General features: G+C 42.0%; 1 protein-coding gene across 1 annotated transcript in view; it reads right to left on the bottom strand.

Annotated features, from left to right (window-relative positions):
• The window catches only part of TKT (transketolase), a 31512-nt gene that overhangs the window by 8161 nt on the left and 5166 nt on the right, over positions 1-18185 (bottom strand). The window contains exons 3-9 of the mRNA XM_006265375.4: positions 17426-17539; positions 16495-16592; positions 13225-13416; positions 10997-11115; positions 8462-8655; positions 7633-7797; positions 4591-4747 (exon numbers count right to left, since the gene is read on the bottom strand). Of these exons, the coding sequence (XP_006265437.3) occupies positions 4591-4747; positions 7633-7797; positions 8462-8655; positions 10997-11115; positions 13225-13416; positions 16495-16592; positions 17426-17539 (1039 nt within the window). The remainder of the gene's footprint in view (positions 1-4590; positions 4748-7632; positions 7798-8461; positions 8656-10996; positions 11116-13224; positions 13417-16494; positions 16593-17425; positions 17540-18185) is intronic.

The following is an 18185-nucleotide window of genomic DNA, read 5'->3' as shown; positions in this document are numbered from 1 at the left end:
CCTTCGCTTACCAGGACATAGGTCCAGCTGCAGCTGTCCCCCACCACTGCTGTGTGACACTGAGCAGCCCTGCTATGCTGGTGCGCTGCACCTGCTGTTGCCCCATACCCTCGAACCACAGAACCCCACCCACCCCAGCCCTGCTGGTGCTCCTCACTCCCAGCCCACAGCCCCCTGGCTCTGCTAGTGCCCCTCACAACCAACCCAGAGTCCCCCACCTCGCCAGCTCTGCTGGTGTCCCTCACTTCTGACCTGCTGCCCCCCACCCCCAGGGCCCCAGCCCTCCAGTGTGTGAAGGGGATGGGTGTGTGAGGAAGAGAGTGTGGGGGCATAGGTGATGAGTAGGGGAGGGGATGGGGGAGGCACAGGTGACACTGTTGTGCCCCTTCAGATTTCAGAGCCCACAGTGGGCCTGGTTGGACCAGCTCTGGGCAGGAGCCTCCACAGCCCAGCAGGCAGGACCTGGTACAGGAGAGAGTGTCATGCCACCATGGGTACCAAGGTGAGATGCGGTGGTGTGGAGTTGTACCCCCTGCTGCTCCCTCCCACCTCAAGTTCTACCCACTGGGCTGTGAAGGCAGCTCCTGCCTGGAGCTGGTCTGGCTAAGCTGCAGCCCCATACCAGGCACAAAAATGTGTGTGTGGGGGTACATTTGCGCTTTCCTCCCCCATAGTCGCCTGTGCTCCCCTGTCCCTCGCCATGCGTTGCTTATGTCCTCCCTGCCTCCACTGACTTACCTGGGGGGAGCTGCCTGAGCTCCTCTCCACCATGCTGCTAGCTGCCATGTGCATGTGTGCACATGCTAGTGGCACCCCCTCTGTCCTGGAGCCCAGCTGGAACTCTGCCAGCCTGCAAGGGAAAACCCATGGTTTCCCATGTTTTTCTCCGTTAAAGGAGAAAATCCATGTTTTGCTGTGGCAAATGGTAAACCCAGATCCTTGATTATCATCCATTACTTTGCCAGCACCAAAAATATGCTACATGTTTTACAGATAAGTTGTGCTAAGATAGAGTTCTTCCCCAAATTAACTATTTATGTAAAAATCCTGCTGAGCATACACTTAACACATGGGAACTCATACAAAAGATTATTCAAAGTAGCAAAAATGTAGGTTTATAAATTAAATGAAAAATATGGTTAGTTAAACACGTGCTAACCTTTTATCATACATTCGAAACTAATTGTTAAAATTATACTTTTATGCCTATCAGGTGCCCTAAATGAACTTCAGAAGCTTCTCCTTTACCAAATAAACCCTTGTCGAGATGCTTATGCAACATCCATATTTTCCTCCAGACAAAAGGCCTGGAAATTGTACTAAGAGTCACTGACCAAATATTTCCTATTTAAAATAATACATAAATGTAAGAATTACAGATGCAGTAGGCAGAGCAATATGTGGGCAGTGAGATTCTCTCAAACTTCCCCCTTTTTTAGATTAATTAAGCACTCTTTTGGCCTAGAAACCTGCTTATCTGCCGTACAAAATTTCAAACAATGAAAGGCCATTACCAGACTGCAATTCACTCTAATGAGATCTGCAGCTGTCATGGGCAGGTGGTGCTGGATCCCATATTCAGACAAAATATATTCTTATGGGAAGAATGAGATGGATGACTTGAACCACTATTTGTGGTCTTCTTTCTTTGAAGACATAAAAGGAAATGGATCTCTCCACTAGCAGAAAGTTTTAAATACTGGGACAATGAATAAAAAACAATCTGGCTTCTCTCAATACTTATCTGTCCTATACTCCATAGGTTTGTTTACATTACTTGTACAAAGAATAACAGTTAAAAATCAAACAGAAGTTCCTTGTTTTACTTTACTGTTCACTGCTTCATTGTATCTATTTTTTCTATCATCATACACTATGTTGTGTTTTATTTTTGTTTAAACTGGTAGAACATGCAATCTTATTGTATGCTTTTAATAAGACTATAAATTATATACATTATTATTCCACTGTTCATTTTACTGTATTGTTTTAGCTGTAAATAAACTACTACTAATACTGCTGTTAAAATGTTAAAGATCTGTTACATTGCCATGCACATACATTGTAGTTTTATGCACTCTTTTTTTTTTTATGAAAATACAGCTTTTCAATTCTCCAGTTTTGGTTTCAATAGGTCACATTAATGCCACACTTTGGTCTATTACATGACTAATTAACATCTCTAATGTAATCCATAAATGTTGCAAATCCAAATACTTTTTTTTTTTTAACTTTATGCATTCAATTTTCAAAGCAGCAGCTCAGAACCACACACAACTGTGTCTAACTGCCATAGTCAAATTTTCAGCAGTGACTTAAGACTCTGAACTCTGTACAAGACACGGAACTCAAATTAAAAGAGAGCGTTTCAAAACAATACAAAACAGGTTCATAGTATCATAGTACCTAGGGTCGGAAGGGACCTAAACAGATCATCAAGTCCAACCCCCTGCCTTGGGCAGGAATGGATGCTGGGGTCATATGACCCCAGTCAGGTGTCCATCCAGCCTCCTCAAAGACCCCCAAGGTAGGAGCGAGCACCACTTTCCTTGGAAGCTGGTTCCAGGTCCTAGCCACCCTAACCATAAAGTAATGCCTCCTGATGGCTAGCCTGAACCTACTCTCTACTAACTTGTGGCTGTTATTCCTAGTTACCCCACGTGGTGCCTGGGGGAACAGGGCATCTCCTATTCTCTGCTGATCCCCCCTGGTGAATTTGTAGATGGCCATCAGATCCCCCCTCGGGCTTCTCTTGTGGAGGCTGAATAGGTTCAGGCCCTCTAGTCTCTCCTCGTATGGCCTGCCCTGCTGCCCCGATCATGCGAGTGGCCCTCCTCTGGACTCTCTCAATGCTAGCCACATCTCTCTCGAAGCGCAGTGCCCAAAACAATGACTCCAGGATCCCTTTCTGCCTCTGTGCCGACAAGAAGGTTGTTCCCCAGCCTATATGTATACTGCTGGTTCCTTCTCCCTAGATGCAGTACCCTGCACTTGTTCACATTGAATTCCATCCTATTCTCATTTGCCCATCTCTGTAACCTATCCAGATCTAGCTGGATTCTGTCCCTCCCTTGTGGCATACCTACCTCACCCCACATCTTGGCGTCATCAGCAAACACGGACAACGTGCTTTCCACCCCTCGTCCAAGTCGCTGATGAAGATGTTGAACAGTACGGGTCCGAGGACCGAGCCCTGGGGAACCCCACTGCCCACATCCCTCCAAATAGAAAACGACCCGTTCACCACCACTGTGAGAGCGGCCGGCCAGCCAATTAACCACCCATCTGACTGTGTAGGCATCAATGCCGCAGTCACCTAGTTGTTTTTTTTTTTTTTTTTTTTTTTATGAGAATGGGGTGAGAGAATGGGGTTAGAAGTGAGGTCAAAAATCAAAGTGATAATGGGATTTTTATAAAACATACTCCACTGTGAAACATCCCAAATGATAAAGCTTGTGAAGAAGCCAAAAAGCACAGTCCTCACAAAGGCACTTCAGCATTTCATTGTCCCAGACTGGTGAAAACATGTTCTCTAGTGAAAAGAAGGCCTTGTTTCATTATTTTTTAATCCTGCATAAAGGCTCAAGCAGGAACACTAAACTACAGGCTGTGAAAAGGTAGCAGGACTGGCCTTCAAAGAAAAAGTGATCTGTAAGAAAAATGCTTAATGATATACTTAAGCCATAACCTGATCTACTATAATGAGCATGGAGACAGTCACAGACTCTGCTATGAAAACATGTCAAACACCCGTTTAACTGAGCTAGGGGTGAAACCCAGTCTAAACAGTTACAGAGGACCTTTAAACCAGAATAACTGTATCTACCTTAATGGATGTAATGCTTTGATCACTTCCAAAAAAAAAAAAAACACAACACAAAAAACCCAACTAAATTAAATAAATTGGTAGAAGTAACTCTCTATAGAGCTAGAAAACGCTTTAATTCACCAGGATCACATCAATCCTCCTTTTCGTTTTGCACTACAATTACTTAGTGGTTGTTCAAGCATGAAAGTCATTGGCTTTTTCCTGCTTGCTTGGAGAAGCTGTTCTGGATTCAAGGAGCTTATTATTATTATTATTATTTTTTTTTTTACTATGGGAAGAAACATTAACTAGCCAGCAGTAACTGAAAAAGAGGCACAGCAGTGAATAGTGCACCTACTTTGAGTTTCTCAAGCAAATCTGTACTGCAATGAGGTTTTTTCGTATTAACTGCTACAATAAGAAACAAATATTGTGAAAAATGAAAATAATTATATCAAACGGGTGCATTTAAGCAGTAAATCATGTCCCCCCAAACAACAAAAATATAACAACAACTAACATTTAAGTAACCACTTTCATCCAGGTATCAAAACTCTTTACAAAAAGTGGATACTGTTACCCCTCCAAAGTTAGCAATAGGAACCCTGAAGCAGAGAGCAAGTGAACCTCTTTCATAGCTGCACAGCAGGTCAGCAGCAGAGATGGGTTTTCCTTACACCCAAACCAATACCTTTCCCACTGGACTACAGTCTCCCCAAAACTCTACAGTGAGTAATACACCCACTGGGATCTTCCAGGAGATCACTACAGGTTTCACTTACCAATAGATACACCACAGTGAGAGCCACAAAGATTGACGTTACTCTCAGAAATGGCAGCCATGCGGATCTGATCAAATGCCCTGGTGAAAAAAGTGGCAAAAGTGCTGGCAAAAGCAATCGTTCTGTCACGAGAGGCGCAGCCAACAGCAACACTCACCTGGAGGCAAGAAGGTAGAAAAGTCAACCTAAATTGGAGACAAAGCCAATGCACTTTCCAGAAACCTTTTTAATAGCAGAAAAGATGTGTCATGTAACATGGTCCATAGTAATTCTATTCTCCCTCTAAAGCCCCTATTCCACCATGGTAAGTACCACAATACAAAAGCTTCTTTCACCATCTATAACCTTGTTCCTATTAACTAGCCTTTTCATCAAGAAAAGTTAATCTTTCTGCCATGGCAAACCTAAATTTCTGTGTCTATTTATTGTTATAGATTCTCTGCCTGTTATCCATACATGTTCTCCCTCTCCTTCCCAACAGTCATTCTATGGACTCACAGGGTTTGATTCTCCTCCAATCTCATTTCTTCTGAGAGTCAAGCACACCCTCAAGATTGAGGGTCAAGTATTTTACATGAAGAGCTGTATGTTTACCAGCTAGGGATGCATCTGTCCACCTTCCTTTGAAAGGATGCAGACCACAAAGGTTTTCCTTTTGTGAGGAGAACTTGGCCCCGATTCAGGTTATTACTAAAATCTCCCAAAATACTCTGCAGAATCATTCATTCCATGGTCACAGAAATTATTCCAATCTTTGTGGCCCACCTTCTCTCATTTATACTGATACAAATCAAGAATAACTGCAATAAAGCCAGTGAAACAAAAATGAAAAATCTGAGAGAACACTTGATGCTCTCTCAAATTACAAGTTAATTAAAAACAAATTGCCAAATATTGCCATAATTTATACCCATGCAAATTCATTTGCCACAGTGAGGTTATACAAGCGCAAGTGAAACCTTGCCTCAGAAGTACATAATGTAATAAATGATATAACATTTGAACTCAAAACTCTTTATAATTTTCTTTCTATCCCCACATTTTACAGCTACCCCAAAGTTGCTGATTATCACATTCTAGTGTTGTACTTGCAGTCAAGAGAGAAAGCTAGCAAGTTTCTCTGTAGCTAACTTCCTATAGATCAGGCTTGTCCAACATGTGGCCCGCCAAGGCATTTTCTGTGGCCCGCAGTGCTGCGACAGGAAACGGAAGTAAACATGGTTTACTTTCATTCCCACCCCTTGTCCCTCCCCGAGCCCCTCAGCAGCTTCCTAATGGCTGCTGAAGGGCTGGGGAAGGGACAAGGTTCCCACATGCGCTGCGTGTCAGCTTGACATTGCCAACATGGTGCGTGCGGGAAGAGGAGTGCAGACCTGGCCTGCCTCCTCTTGTCCCTAGCACCATGTGGGGAAGCCAATGCTTCCCAGCCCAAGCAACTCGCCACTCCCCACCCACAGGTGAGAGGCAGCCCAGCTTGGCCACCTGGCCCTAGGTCACTGGCGGAGGTGAAGTGGCATGGGCAGGTGCCTCCTCCCGCCAGGCTGTTGGCATTGGCTGCACGGCGTGGGGTGGCCCTGGGCTCGGGCAGAGCCTGTGCTTGCTGTGCCCCAAGGTGCCACCTGGCCCCAGCCCCGGCTCCCTCCAGCCTGGCGCAGTGCGGCGATGTGGACCTGCGGAGGCGGCGCAGCGGCCAGGCTTGTCCTCGTCATCTGCCTCTGCTGCCTCCTGCCCGGCCAGGGTGCCACAGGTAGGGCCGGGCTGGGAAGATGGCGCTTCCCCCGGGGCCGGGCCGGTGACTGCAGGCTCCCGGCACCTGTTGGTGGGGGGGGAGGAGGTGTCCCTGCCTTTCACAGGGGATCGAGGCTCAGGGCAAGGGTTGTGCCCTGTGTTGCTCTGCTCTGCCTCAAATAATTGCCCTCCCCGGTCTAGATCAGCAGTTCTCAACCTTTCTTGTACCATGAACCATTTGTAAACATAGATGGTCAGTCCCGACCCAGTGTCCCTCACTGCTCCTACCTCCAGACCCCAGTGTGTGGCGCATGGGGGGGCCCCCCCAAGTAGCCCCTTGAAGGCTGGAACTCTGCCAGCCCACAAGAGAAAAGTCACAGTTATGTTTTTCTCCTTTAAAGGAGAACCCATTTTTAAAGTTTGCTTGTGACCCTTTCATATATTTTTGAGACCTACTTTTGGGTCACGACCCATGTTTTGAGAAACGCTGGCCTAGATCATGCCCGACCAGTGCTGTCCAACATTTTTTTTGAACACCTCCGATGATGGAGAGTCCACAACTTCCCTAGGCCATCTGTTCCACTACCTTGCTGTTCTAACCTCTGTGAACAGAGGGTTAGTACTGGAAATACAACGAGGTTTTCGGGCTCTGTTCTGTGCCTTGTCAGTTAACACATGGACAAAAAGACAAGGGGAAGAGGTTCTCTCTTTAATTTCTACCTCCTCCCATTGGCAAGAAGCTGTTGGAAATTTCTTCCAAAGGTATTGTATGACTGGTGGCAGGATGCCTGCTGCCTCATGGGGTACAGGTCAGGTACTGTTTTTTTTGTTTTTATTTTGGATTTTAAACCACATTTCCAGACCCATTTCATTGTCACTTCCTGCAACTTCATTGGTGTTAAAGGTCATCTGACATCACCTCTTGATGTGATACCACTTCCTGTGAGGTCTTTGAATATGGTTAGCCGGCCCACTGGGTGATAAAAAGTTTGTGATCCGGCCCCACATTCAAAAAGGTTGGACACTCCTGCTATAGATCATACTGTGGGCTACAATGCTCTGACTTATACTCTCTGTTTTTACAGGTCTGGTAAAAGAAACGTAATGTGATTTTTTTTAAAGTCTTACAGAAGAATTCCCATTGTGGCGAGCAGCAATTTGTTCTAGGTAAAGGGCAAGTCAATGTGCAATAACCATAAAAACAACTGCAAAGCACAAATGCTAAAACCTTTATAATCAGGACAAAATTGGCTGAAGTATCTCATCTTCTGCTATGTAAAACACAGTATTGCCTACAGCAATGAAAATAATTACCATGTTCTGTTCAGCAATATAGCACTCAATGTAGCGGCTAGGATGCTCTTTCTTGAACAGCTCTGAGAAGGTGGAATTCTTTGTATCTCCATCCAAAGCAATCACTCTGTCACTGGCTTGGCCCAGTTTCACAAGTGCATAGCCATAAGCTTTGCGGGTAGCCATCTATGAAGAAGAAAAAAGCTATTAGCATCTGCTCTGGGGTGTGGTTTTTTGTTAAAGACATCATCATCAACAACAACAAAAGAAGGGAAGGAAAAACACAATACATTATAGTGTCAGGTCTATTCAGTTGCATACAGACCCTCTGTCACTCTTTCGATCAAGACACACACATAGCTATTATCTTCTACCATCTGCACAGTCATAAAATTGTTTTGCTGTTTAGGATTCCATGACGCCATTGATCTCAGGAGTAAAAACTGGATAACTAAAACCAGCCATATGAATAAGAGTTTGCTGTAACCCTTTCTACATGGAAACCCCACCCACTTGTGCATCTAATTTCCCAAATGCTGACATCTCGAAAGGCTGTGTTACAATGCAGAGGCGAGTAGTCAAGAAGTGAATGGGGAGCCTATGGCAGTTAAGTGAAAGGCACTGAGGAAAGGAGATAATGCTGTGCTCAATGCAGTTTTTTATTTATGCAGGGTTTATGGATGGAACATGTAATTCATTTCATTCATCAGGTAAAACAAACTGCATTTCACACAACAGAAAGGTAAGTACAAGAAACATTTTCATTGCTGCCCTTCCTTTCATCCATAAAACACATCTATGCTGCAAAGATATCTGACAGAGAATAACTTTGTAGTAAACAAGGCAGTACCTTCTCTCCTACTTTATAACTTGGTGGGGATGGCATCTTAACATTTTTAATATTTATTATTGGCACATCCTCCTCTGGGAGGGCCGGAGAAAGCTTTTTCTTGATTTGGATTTTGTCTTCAAGTTCCTGAATGATTTGTTCAGCCATGTTTTTTGGAAGGGGCTTCCCATGCCAGTTTTCCTTATCTTCAATACCTGTATTGTTAAAATTATAATGCATGTAAGAACAGGAAATGGCCCTTCGTTTCACAGTCCTTATTAAGGTTAATGTATTGAAGACGCTCATAGAAAACAGAAATCAATCTTGTACTTCAAGTTAAAACTTCATAATGATGTTAATTGTGAACAGTTATAACTAGGTACCTACCCAAATCACAACTGCATGGATTTCGTGGAAATCACAAAATTGGGTGATCCTTGAGAAATCTGTGCAGGTGGTTGGGGGGGGGGGAGGAGGAGGAGACGACCTGTCTAAAAATACAATGCTGGCCTCCCAGGCACGCAGCCTGCCCGAGGGAAGGCTGGATGAAGACTGATGCACAAAGGCAAGCAGGAAAGAGAGCTGCTGCCCCCCACTGCTGACTGGCTGAAAGGGCTGCCTGTTGTGCAGCCCCCCCCCCCCCCCCCCGCCTTTCAGTCAGTGGCAAGGGGTAGGGCTACATAACTGACAACTCTCGGCCAAACAGTAGCAAGGGGTGGGACCATACAACAGACAGTCCTCTGCACCATTCAACAGCAGTAGGCAGGCTCACCCAGGCCCCTCAGCCAGAGGCACGGGGGGCCCTGGCCAAGATAAGCCCTTGAAAATGGCAGCCAGCTTTGCAATCTGCCCACAAAATTGTCCAGCTGCCTTCTCAAGTTGGGTAGACCCCTAGTTAAGGGGTAGACCCATAGCATCATTTGCACTGACCAAACAGACAAATTTAAATGCATAATGGCATAGAAATTGCCCCATTTCAAGTAAAATGCAATAACAGAGTTGAACCAGCAGCACTTAGGAGAGCAGGCCCATAATAGCAACACTTAAATATTAAATGCAATTTCAGCAAGTACTAAATCTGTAGCTAAACAGCATTAGCTCCTGAAAAAGCTAATAACCACCCTATAGTTTTGGTGCCCATGTAAGCAAGGCCTTAGAATGTTGTGAGAATAATAAAGTCTGACACAGTTTTAATCTTGTGTGCTTAACAGTAGTGAAAGAAAAATATAAACCTTGAGCAAAGCACTTCCCTTATTCGTTTGCTTATTCAATGAAGAAATATAGGTATTTCTCAACCATTTCAGCCTGAAAGCATCTGTCATTAGACTCAAGGGGCTCCTTGGAAAATGCCAGCTCTTAGCTTTCACTTGTTTCTTGACTATGGAAAAAAACATAGAGCAATTCTTCTGTTGCAAACAACTTAGAAACGTCACAACAGGTCAGAATGTTTTTGACACAGTGAATTCCTATTGAAAATCTCTAGGTTCATTTTGTGAACCATATATAGGTGTTTGCACACCTAACAGTGGTAATATGTGGTATCTCGCAGCACCTTTAAAAAGGATCTCACAGCACATTATGGTTCTGCAGCACCGTGATTGAGAATCAATAGTTTATACTGAATGGGGGGGAGGGGGCGGCAAGGGCACTGTCTGGCAGGAAAGGAAAACTGCTTGGTGCCCCAGCAGGAATCTGAATGCAGCAGGCCAGGTGGAAGGGGGTCTAGCACACACAGCCTAAGAAAAAAACAGCCAGCAACCTAATGACTCATCATCTAAACTTCCTCCCAGCGCAGGACCTCATGTGGGCTTCATGTGTTGTTTGGCTGGGCTTGCCTCCTTCCCCGAGTCAAAGGGGCCCAAGCAGTTGTCCCAGTTGCTGTGTTATTGGCTAATTGTTTAAATGATATAATTAGAGGAGGTTAAACGAATATTTTTAAAAGGATATTTACATCCCTAATTCATAGCTAGCTTTTTATCCAGAGTTCTTATCCAATCCCTCTTTAGTCTCTCAAGCAAAAGCCTGAGAAGCTTAGTAACAGAATGCTTCTAAGCTTTTTGAACAAACAGCTTACAATCAAGTCATAAAAAAAATGTGTTTTTCATAACTTAGTTTAAAAAAAAAACCAACAACACTTCTGCAGGTTAAATGCTTTTCCAAACAGTTATCCAGACCTTGGGATTAATATATAGTAATATAGAGATGAAGCAAAGAGAAGTGCTCATACCCATATTAGGGATTTCCGTCCATAAGATGGAAACTTTTAAAAGGACTCAGTGAGATGTATACAACCCTAAATTTACTACTGAATAGAACTGGTCAAAATTTTCTTCCAGTTTGTTCAAAGAAATAACTACATTTAGAGAGATGGTTTCAAATGCATGGAATCTTGTAAATCAAAAGGTTGCTGGGTCTGCTTTTGGACTATTTCTAAACAATCAAATGATAAAGTTAATCCATATATTATTAAGATTTTAATAAAGGTGTTTGAAGCACTCCTTTATGTAAACCACATAGAAGCAAGAATTTACACTGAAGGGATGGCTATTGTGTTACCTGATATTCCTCTGCCTTTGTAAGTCTTTGCAATAATAGCAGTTGGTTGATGTTTGGCCTGACCAAAGGCTTTGCAAAGTTCCTCCACACTGTGCCCATCAACTATGATAGCATGCCAACTGGAAATGCAAACAGACAGCTTGTTTATAAAGAGTTAAAACGTGAAACTTACCACACATTTACTTGAATCTAAAATGATGCTGAATATAAGATGACTCCCCTCTGCAGAATTCGATTCTCTATATGAAAATTTTATAAAATTATAACAATTTTCCAGATATAGAATCTAATTATTGGAGGTTTACCCTGAATTTGTCCCCCTCCCAGGTAGCCTGCCCCCAGTTAGTCAGACCCTGCTCTCCTCACGTACATAGAAGTGAGGAGCAAATATGAAATGACCAAAACACTGACCTTGAAATAAACATAATTTACCAGATAGGATAATTAGTACAGATTCCCATAGCCTTACTTCATCCAGAATTGAAGCAGTTTACCCCTATTGAAACTGCTGCAAGTTTTAGCTCCATAAGCACACTTCTAAGCAGCACTTCTGTACCCATCTGTATATTGTATAAACTATGCATTGTATCAGTTCAAAGCCAAAACGCATACGATTTACCAGACTGCTGGACCCAGCCCTATGAACGGTCTCAACAGCATTTCAAGCCAAGTTGACCCCACAGCTCAGCACTGCTCAGTACATCTGTGTAATCCAGATACCACTCACAAAGGACTCATGTGCTAATTAGCCCCCCACTCATGACTGGAACTGGGTGCTCGAATCAAGAGTCCTGGGATCCTCCAAAAATTGCCCTGCACTTCATTTGCATATAAACTTGGTCTGGTTCTACCTCATAGAGAAAAGGGTCATACTATTCACATGCAACAGGCTGAGAGAGGGGGTTAACAGATGGATTTTGCGTAAACTTCTTAGGACCCCGTTTGGTAATGTTTGCCAGGCATTTAAGGCTGGTGAAGAAATAGTAATAGTTGGAAATAGGAAAGAAGGGCACAGCTCAACTGTGGGAGTGAAGCCAAAATGTATTCAATGTAGTGTCTCACCATGACTTGAAAAATAGTTGGCAGAGGGGGGCATGAAATAGCCACTATCATACATCTTATTCAGGTGACCTGCACTAACCCATCCTTGTGGTATGTTCCCATCAGTATGTTTCCCCATATGGGCCATGTGTTTTATAGCAATGCTCAGTGTTGGCTTCATTTAATCAACTTTGTAGTTGGTTTCCATGACTCAGAGCGAGCGCACACTGCTTTTGTCTATCGTTAAACCGCTGCCAATGTACTCAACAAGGTTTCCTTGGATGTGATTATAAGACAAGTGGCTTTCCCCCCATGCTGATTAGGGCAGGGAAAAACTTCATCTTTTAATAGAGTAAACATGGTAACTCAGACCCAATACAATGCCTTTTTATTGAAGGCTTTCAAAACTATAAACTGACATTCACATGAGATCAGAAAAATATATTCATTTTTAAAATAACAAAAATATGGAAGACAGGCTAGGCACTTGCTTGAAGTTCGTACTACAGCAGCAACTTCAATAGAAATGGAACCAAGAAATGATCTAGACCTCTTAACACTAACCAACTCTACTACATTTCTTTCCATAAGTCAGCTAATTCTAATTACAAATTAATTAACTTCTAAAAAAAATGACACTGGAGATAAATTAGACAGTAAGTAGGTGTAACATGGACTAAACTATTGTTTGCTTTATAGCTTCTATTAAGGTATTTTGAAAAGTAATTTTTATTCCATACATATTTTCGCATCTGTAAAATGTATTATAAATCTCTAAACCAGCTGACAGCTCTGAAGGAACAAAATTTTTGTTTTAAACATGTTTTACACTCTTCTTCAAAGAGGTGCTATATGTTTCCAAGCTATAATGCACAGTTATAGGCAACTCTTGACGAAATTTTGCAAACAATATAAAGTGTCTGGAGTACCAAATAAGGTCTTCTAATAAACTAATATGGATAAATGTCTTAATTAAAAAAAAATAATCCAAAAACCTAAAATCTGCAGTTTTTTCGGGTTCTCACAGTTCTTGACAAAAAGATCTGATCCTGTGAGGTGCTGAAAATATCCTTCATGGTATAATTGAAAAAAATCAAATATTTTTCTGTGCACGTCTGAAAAATCCTTGAGAATGAAAATAACACACAGCCTAAAACACAGAAAACACTGAACTTTCAGTCACATACCCAAAAGCTTCACAGCGTTTCTGGTAGATTTCAACATGATGCTGCAGAGGGGCAGGGTCACTTTGTCCAAGACGGTTGATGTCAAATATGGCAACCAGATTATCCAGCTTGTAAAACCCAGCAAAGGCCATTGCTTCCCAAACGGAGCCTTCAGACACCTCTCCATCTCCAAGGAGACAATAGACACGATAGCTAGAAAAGGAGACAAACCGAAAGAACCTCAAGCATGCCAAGCTGTTGTAAAATTAGGACACAGTATTCAAATCAGATAAACATGGAACTAGTACAAACCTCAAAAAACAGAAGCAACTAAAATGTAATATATTAAGGGTATGAGTATACTGCCTTCTCACTCAGGTTTGTTTTGTTCCCCCCAAATGGTCAATACAGTCTATAGGTGCTAAAGCAGGCTATTCAATCAGCAGCCAACAGACAGCATTGGGCCTGCAAGGGGTTAATGTGCAGGCCCATGGGCTCCTGCCCAACCGCCACTCCCATCATTGATCCTACTGCTGTACCCAAGGTTTCTAGGGCAGGGCTGCATGGCTGGAGGGTGCCTAGTAAGCTAGCTGCCCGTACAGCAGAGAAGAGAGTAGGCTTGTACTGCCTGTGCAGCAACAGCCAGGGGAGGGCAAAAGGGGTTTACAAACAACAGCCGCAGCCAGCGGGGGGGAGGGGAAAGAATGCTCACACTACTTACGTAACAGGGGGCCTAAGAGGCTATAGGGTGTGCAACCCCCCTGGGATGTTTTGTCCAGCTTTGAGCCTGCAACCAGTGCAGCATACAGCCCTGATTCCTTTGATAGAGGACTGTATAAACTGTGTAAATTATTGAGGTTTATAGCATCTGGCACTAAGCAGGAAACTGAAATACAAGAACTAACCAATGGATCTCTTAGAATATTCCAAATTTTGCCATTTTATACAAACCACGTAGCTAAATTAGAAGCTAACTGGTAACCATGTATATGCCTTATTTGGCCAAATTTAGCTTTCAGAATAAGCTACAAAGCTAAAAAAACCCCCAAGAAACAATAGGAACATTTTTTTTGTTTTTAATTCTAATGGAAAAAAAATTTACGCAAACTCCTGTTAGTGAGAGAGAATCTGGAAAAGACTAAAAAGTAAAATAGGAAAAAAGTGGTGCAAATTGTTTATGATATTAATTCAGTTTTAATAATCTAAGGTGTTTTTAATAATCACTGAAGGAAAACAATGTAATATATATCATTTTGACGTAGACATTATCCCTTTAAAATATAAAAATCAAGGAATAGGGAAAAAAAAGATCCTCTGCTTTGTAAGGAGGAAAGAACAGATTAAAACAATTACTTTGGAAATTTTGTCAATCTTTATTGAATCAAGTAATCATAGCAACTTATAAATGGATTTTCAAAACACCCAGTAAAGAGAGATGCTAACTGCAAATATTTCAAAACATAACTGCTTTATTAAAAACTTTTTAAAACATTAATTATGAAAAAAGTTATGGCAAGAAATATATGCTAAAGCCTGGAAAAATAAATGCAATAATCTTTAAAAATAGTAACAGATTGCTCTCAGTGACAGCACTACATCACTATTTTCTTAAAAAACAAACAAATTGTTTTAAGTGCACACAGCAAGATCTTCCATTATTTCAGTCCGAACACCACTCCAGTTTTTTATGTGCAACTGTCTCAGGTAAATTTATTTGATCTTGGGCAGCGCGTGCACCTCCATGCAAACTGTGTCGAGTATAAATTAAAAAGCTATTAAGTGTGGTAAAAATCTAAATGAGAAACATTGTTTCCTAGTAAAAACCTCTGCCTCCACAACACCTATAAACAAACTGATAATGATAATCACAGGGAGATAACACTAGATTATGGACAACTGTCAAGGGGATTGAACACAGCTGCAAAATAAGACTAAGTAAATCTGAAAAGGAGTTACCAACAATGAATCTTATTTTAAAGCTGGAGTAAATATGGCTGTTGAACACTCACTGTGACTCAGCAAGAACACTGACAATGCATGAAGCTATTTCAGCTTTTGCTTCCTCATTACAGTACAACCATTTATCATTTACTGCCTAGAGAGAATACCTACATTTTTATTACAGGAAACCATGAATTCAGAGTGGAATCTGAATTATTATCCCCAGTGAACATGAAAGTGCTTTATATATTTTGTGCAGGCTATTGGCCCAGACATGGAACTGGATGCTATTTACCAAGCGCTGCCCCAGTATGGACTGATTAACTTAGCTCTTAGTCTCTATCTGCTATTGCCAGTCTTTTTTGGATGGCTGAAAAGATCAGCGTAACATGTCCACTGTCTGCTGGAGATCACAAAAGTAGAAACATACATACCTGCAAATATCAGCTTTAATACAAAATTGAGTAAAGTGATTAATGAATAATTTAGAACTATTAAGCTGTGTCATACTACCAGAGTACCACTAAACTGTATTTCACAAGTTGCTTGCCTGAACTTGATGGTTCACTCAGTGAAATTACAATCCCATACATGCAGGCTGCTCTCCAGCACTGCACACAATACCACTACTTGCTGTCAGTAGTTACTGGTTAAATTCTTTCTGCAACTACCATCTGCTAAACTGCATTAAAATCAGCAAATCATCTTTCACAGAAATTATTTCAAGCCAGTGAAGTATAGGATTTAATACTCTTCCTAACTCAGCAACCTGGACTTGAATGTGCTAAAACTGTCATATAAGATACATCAACTCCATTAGACTGCCTCCTTCTTCATACAGATTTGCCTTTGGACACTTACTTCCCTCACTCACCATGCTAACAAGTGACAGAAATAGACATTCCTGTTTCATTTGAGCTGCATGGCCTTCAGTTGATATTCTGAGCCCAAATTCATGACCCAGTAGTTTCCCTTTAACTTAAGTGGTTGCCTAACAAGACTCCTTATCCATCTTATTTCTTTTACCCCCATAATTACTCTGAAATGATTATAGTGTAACTTATCCCATGTGTATGTATCACTTCAGTTTAACAGTACTCTCCATATGCTGCTCCCCCAGCACTGCCCTTTCTACTCTTCAAGATGCATATAATATGCATGCATTGATTCCTGCTAGTCCTTTGGCCTCTGGCCCCGGCCAACCTGTGCTCTGTCATTTCAAAACTGCATTCTGAATTGGGGCCAGATTGAAAACAACAAATAAAGAAATGATGAGCTGGGTAGGAATTCAACATTTCCACAGCAATTTTTTTTCAGTATCTACAAAGGTTAAACAGCCGAAGGAATTACCTGGCTCTGTCAAAGTATTTGCCAGTATAGGCCATTCCACAGGCAGCACCAAGTCCCTGGCCGAGGGATCCAGTAGCTACATCAGTAAATGCTTGTTTCTGAAAATAAAAAAGGCAACAGTTACTTGGCAATAAGAAGAAATACAGGGCCCAAACTCACAAGACTCACAGAAGGTGGGGGTGGGGAATGCAGAACTCTTTACTCCAGTAAATGCTGTCAGGGCAGGATTCCTGCCTTGCTTTAAAAAAAGCCCAATTCATCCCTGTTGCTTTCAGCACATTTACCTTGAAAAACTTCCCTTCACACACCTCTCCACCCTCTGTTCTCCTGTGGCAATATGAATGGTGCAATGGCCATAATGCTATTAACTGCCTTGCAGCTATAAATTAATCCAATTCCATAGGGGCCCTAAAGCAGCAGATCAGGACACCCTGAAATGAACAGCATGAGCTTCCATAGCTTTCTGGTGAGGTATGTTTGAAAGGCCATTTGTACTCTGTTTTCCCTAGCATAGGCTGCTGGTGACAAATGTTGGTTGGTTCTGTGGGGGTGACAAAGGGAGGTGGGGTAAAAAGCTATTAAGACAAGCACACAAAGGTTCCCTCTGGAAGTGAGCAAATACTGTTTCAGTTTACTATGGGGCAAGATAAGGCATGCTGGAACTTGACAGAAATGGGTTTGAACAGAGTCACTGTGGGTATTGAGGACTACAGGGTAGGGGAAGTACATTATAAAAATACGAAGTCTTTTTTTTTTTTGTTCACTTGTTTTGAAACACCCACTTCTATTTTTCAAAGAGCAGATACTTTCATCTTTTTAAATCTTTCTTTACTGTGCAACTAGTTAGAACTTGCTACAAAAAAGTGGTGTATTCCCAATTCACACAAATGACCTCTCTGTTGTATATTAAGTTTATTACTCAAATACTTACTGGAACAGGGTGTCCTTCCAAAACAGAATCAATTTTCCTCAAGTTTAACAGTTCTGCTTCTTGGAGGAAGCCAGCCTCTGCCCAAACAGCATATAGAATTGGTGCTGCATGACCCTAGAAGAAAACATACTTATGCATTTCAGAGCAAATTAGTCTTTAAGGTATTACTCAGACCTACTTTCTATCTGATTTCAGGTTAACATAGCTAACCACCTCTCTCGATTTCCATAGGCTGACAGCAGCAAAGGAGTCATATGGCTAGTGTTACTCCTAGCCACATGCTATTGGAACCTAGGTTTTAGTGTCTTATCTGAATGCCTTTCTCCAGAAACACTGACCCCTTTCATGCCATGCTCACGCACTAGGTAAAACAGTGATTCTCAAGGAGGGTGCCATGAGATCATTTTAGGCTACTGCAGGGTACCACTTAGTATTAGCACTGTTAGGTACAGAAATACCTACACAACTTGCAAGATAAAAATCAGAGGTTTTAAATAGGAATCCACAGCATCAAAAACAGTCTGACCTGTCCTGGTCTTTCAGAGTTCTTTTCAACAGAACTGTTTAATTATTTTTTGGTATTCAAAAAAAAATCAGTGAAAGCTGAGAGCTGGTATTTTCTGAGGAACACTTCAAGTCTAATCAGCAGTACCTCAAGTCTAAAAAAGGTTGAGAACTACTGGGGTGGAGTATCATTCACTGGACCACCAATGAACTCAACACTGTTCTCTGAAGAGCTTCCAACAAAGCACTGATCAGG

This window comes from Alligator mississippiensis, chromosome 12 (genome assembly GCF_030867095.1).
Source record: "Alligator mississippiensis isolate rAllMis1 chromosome 12, rAllMis1, whole genome shotgun sequence".
Lineage (NCBI taxonomy): Eukaryota > Metazoa > Chordata > Crocodylia > Alligatoridae > Alligator > Alligator mississippiensis.
Note: the sequence above shows the minus strand (reverse complement) of the source record. Positions and strands in the feature narration are given on the sequence as shown.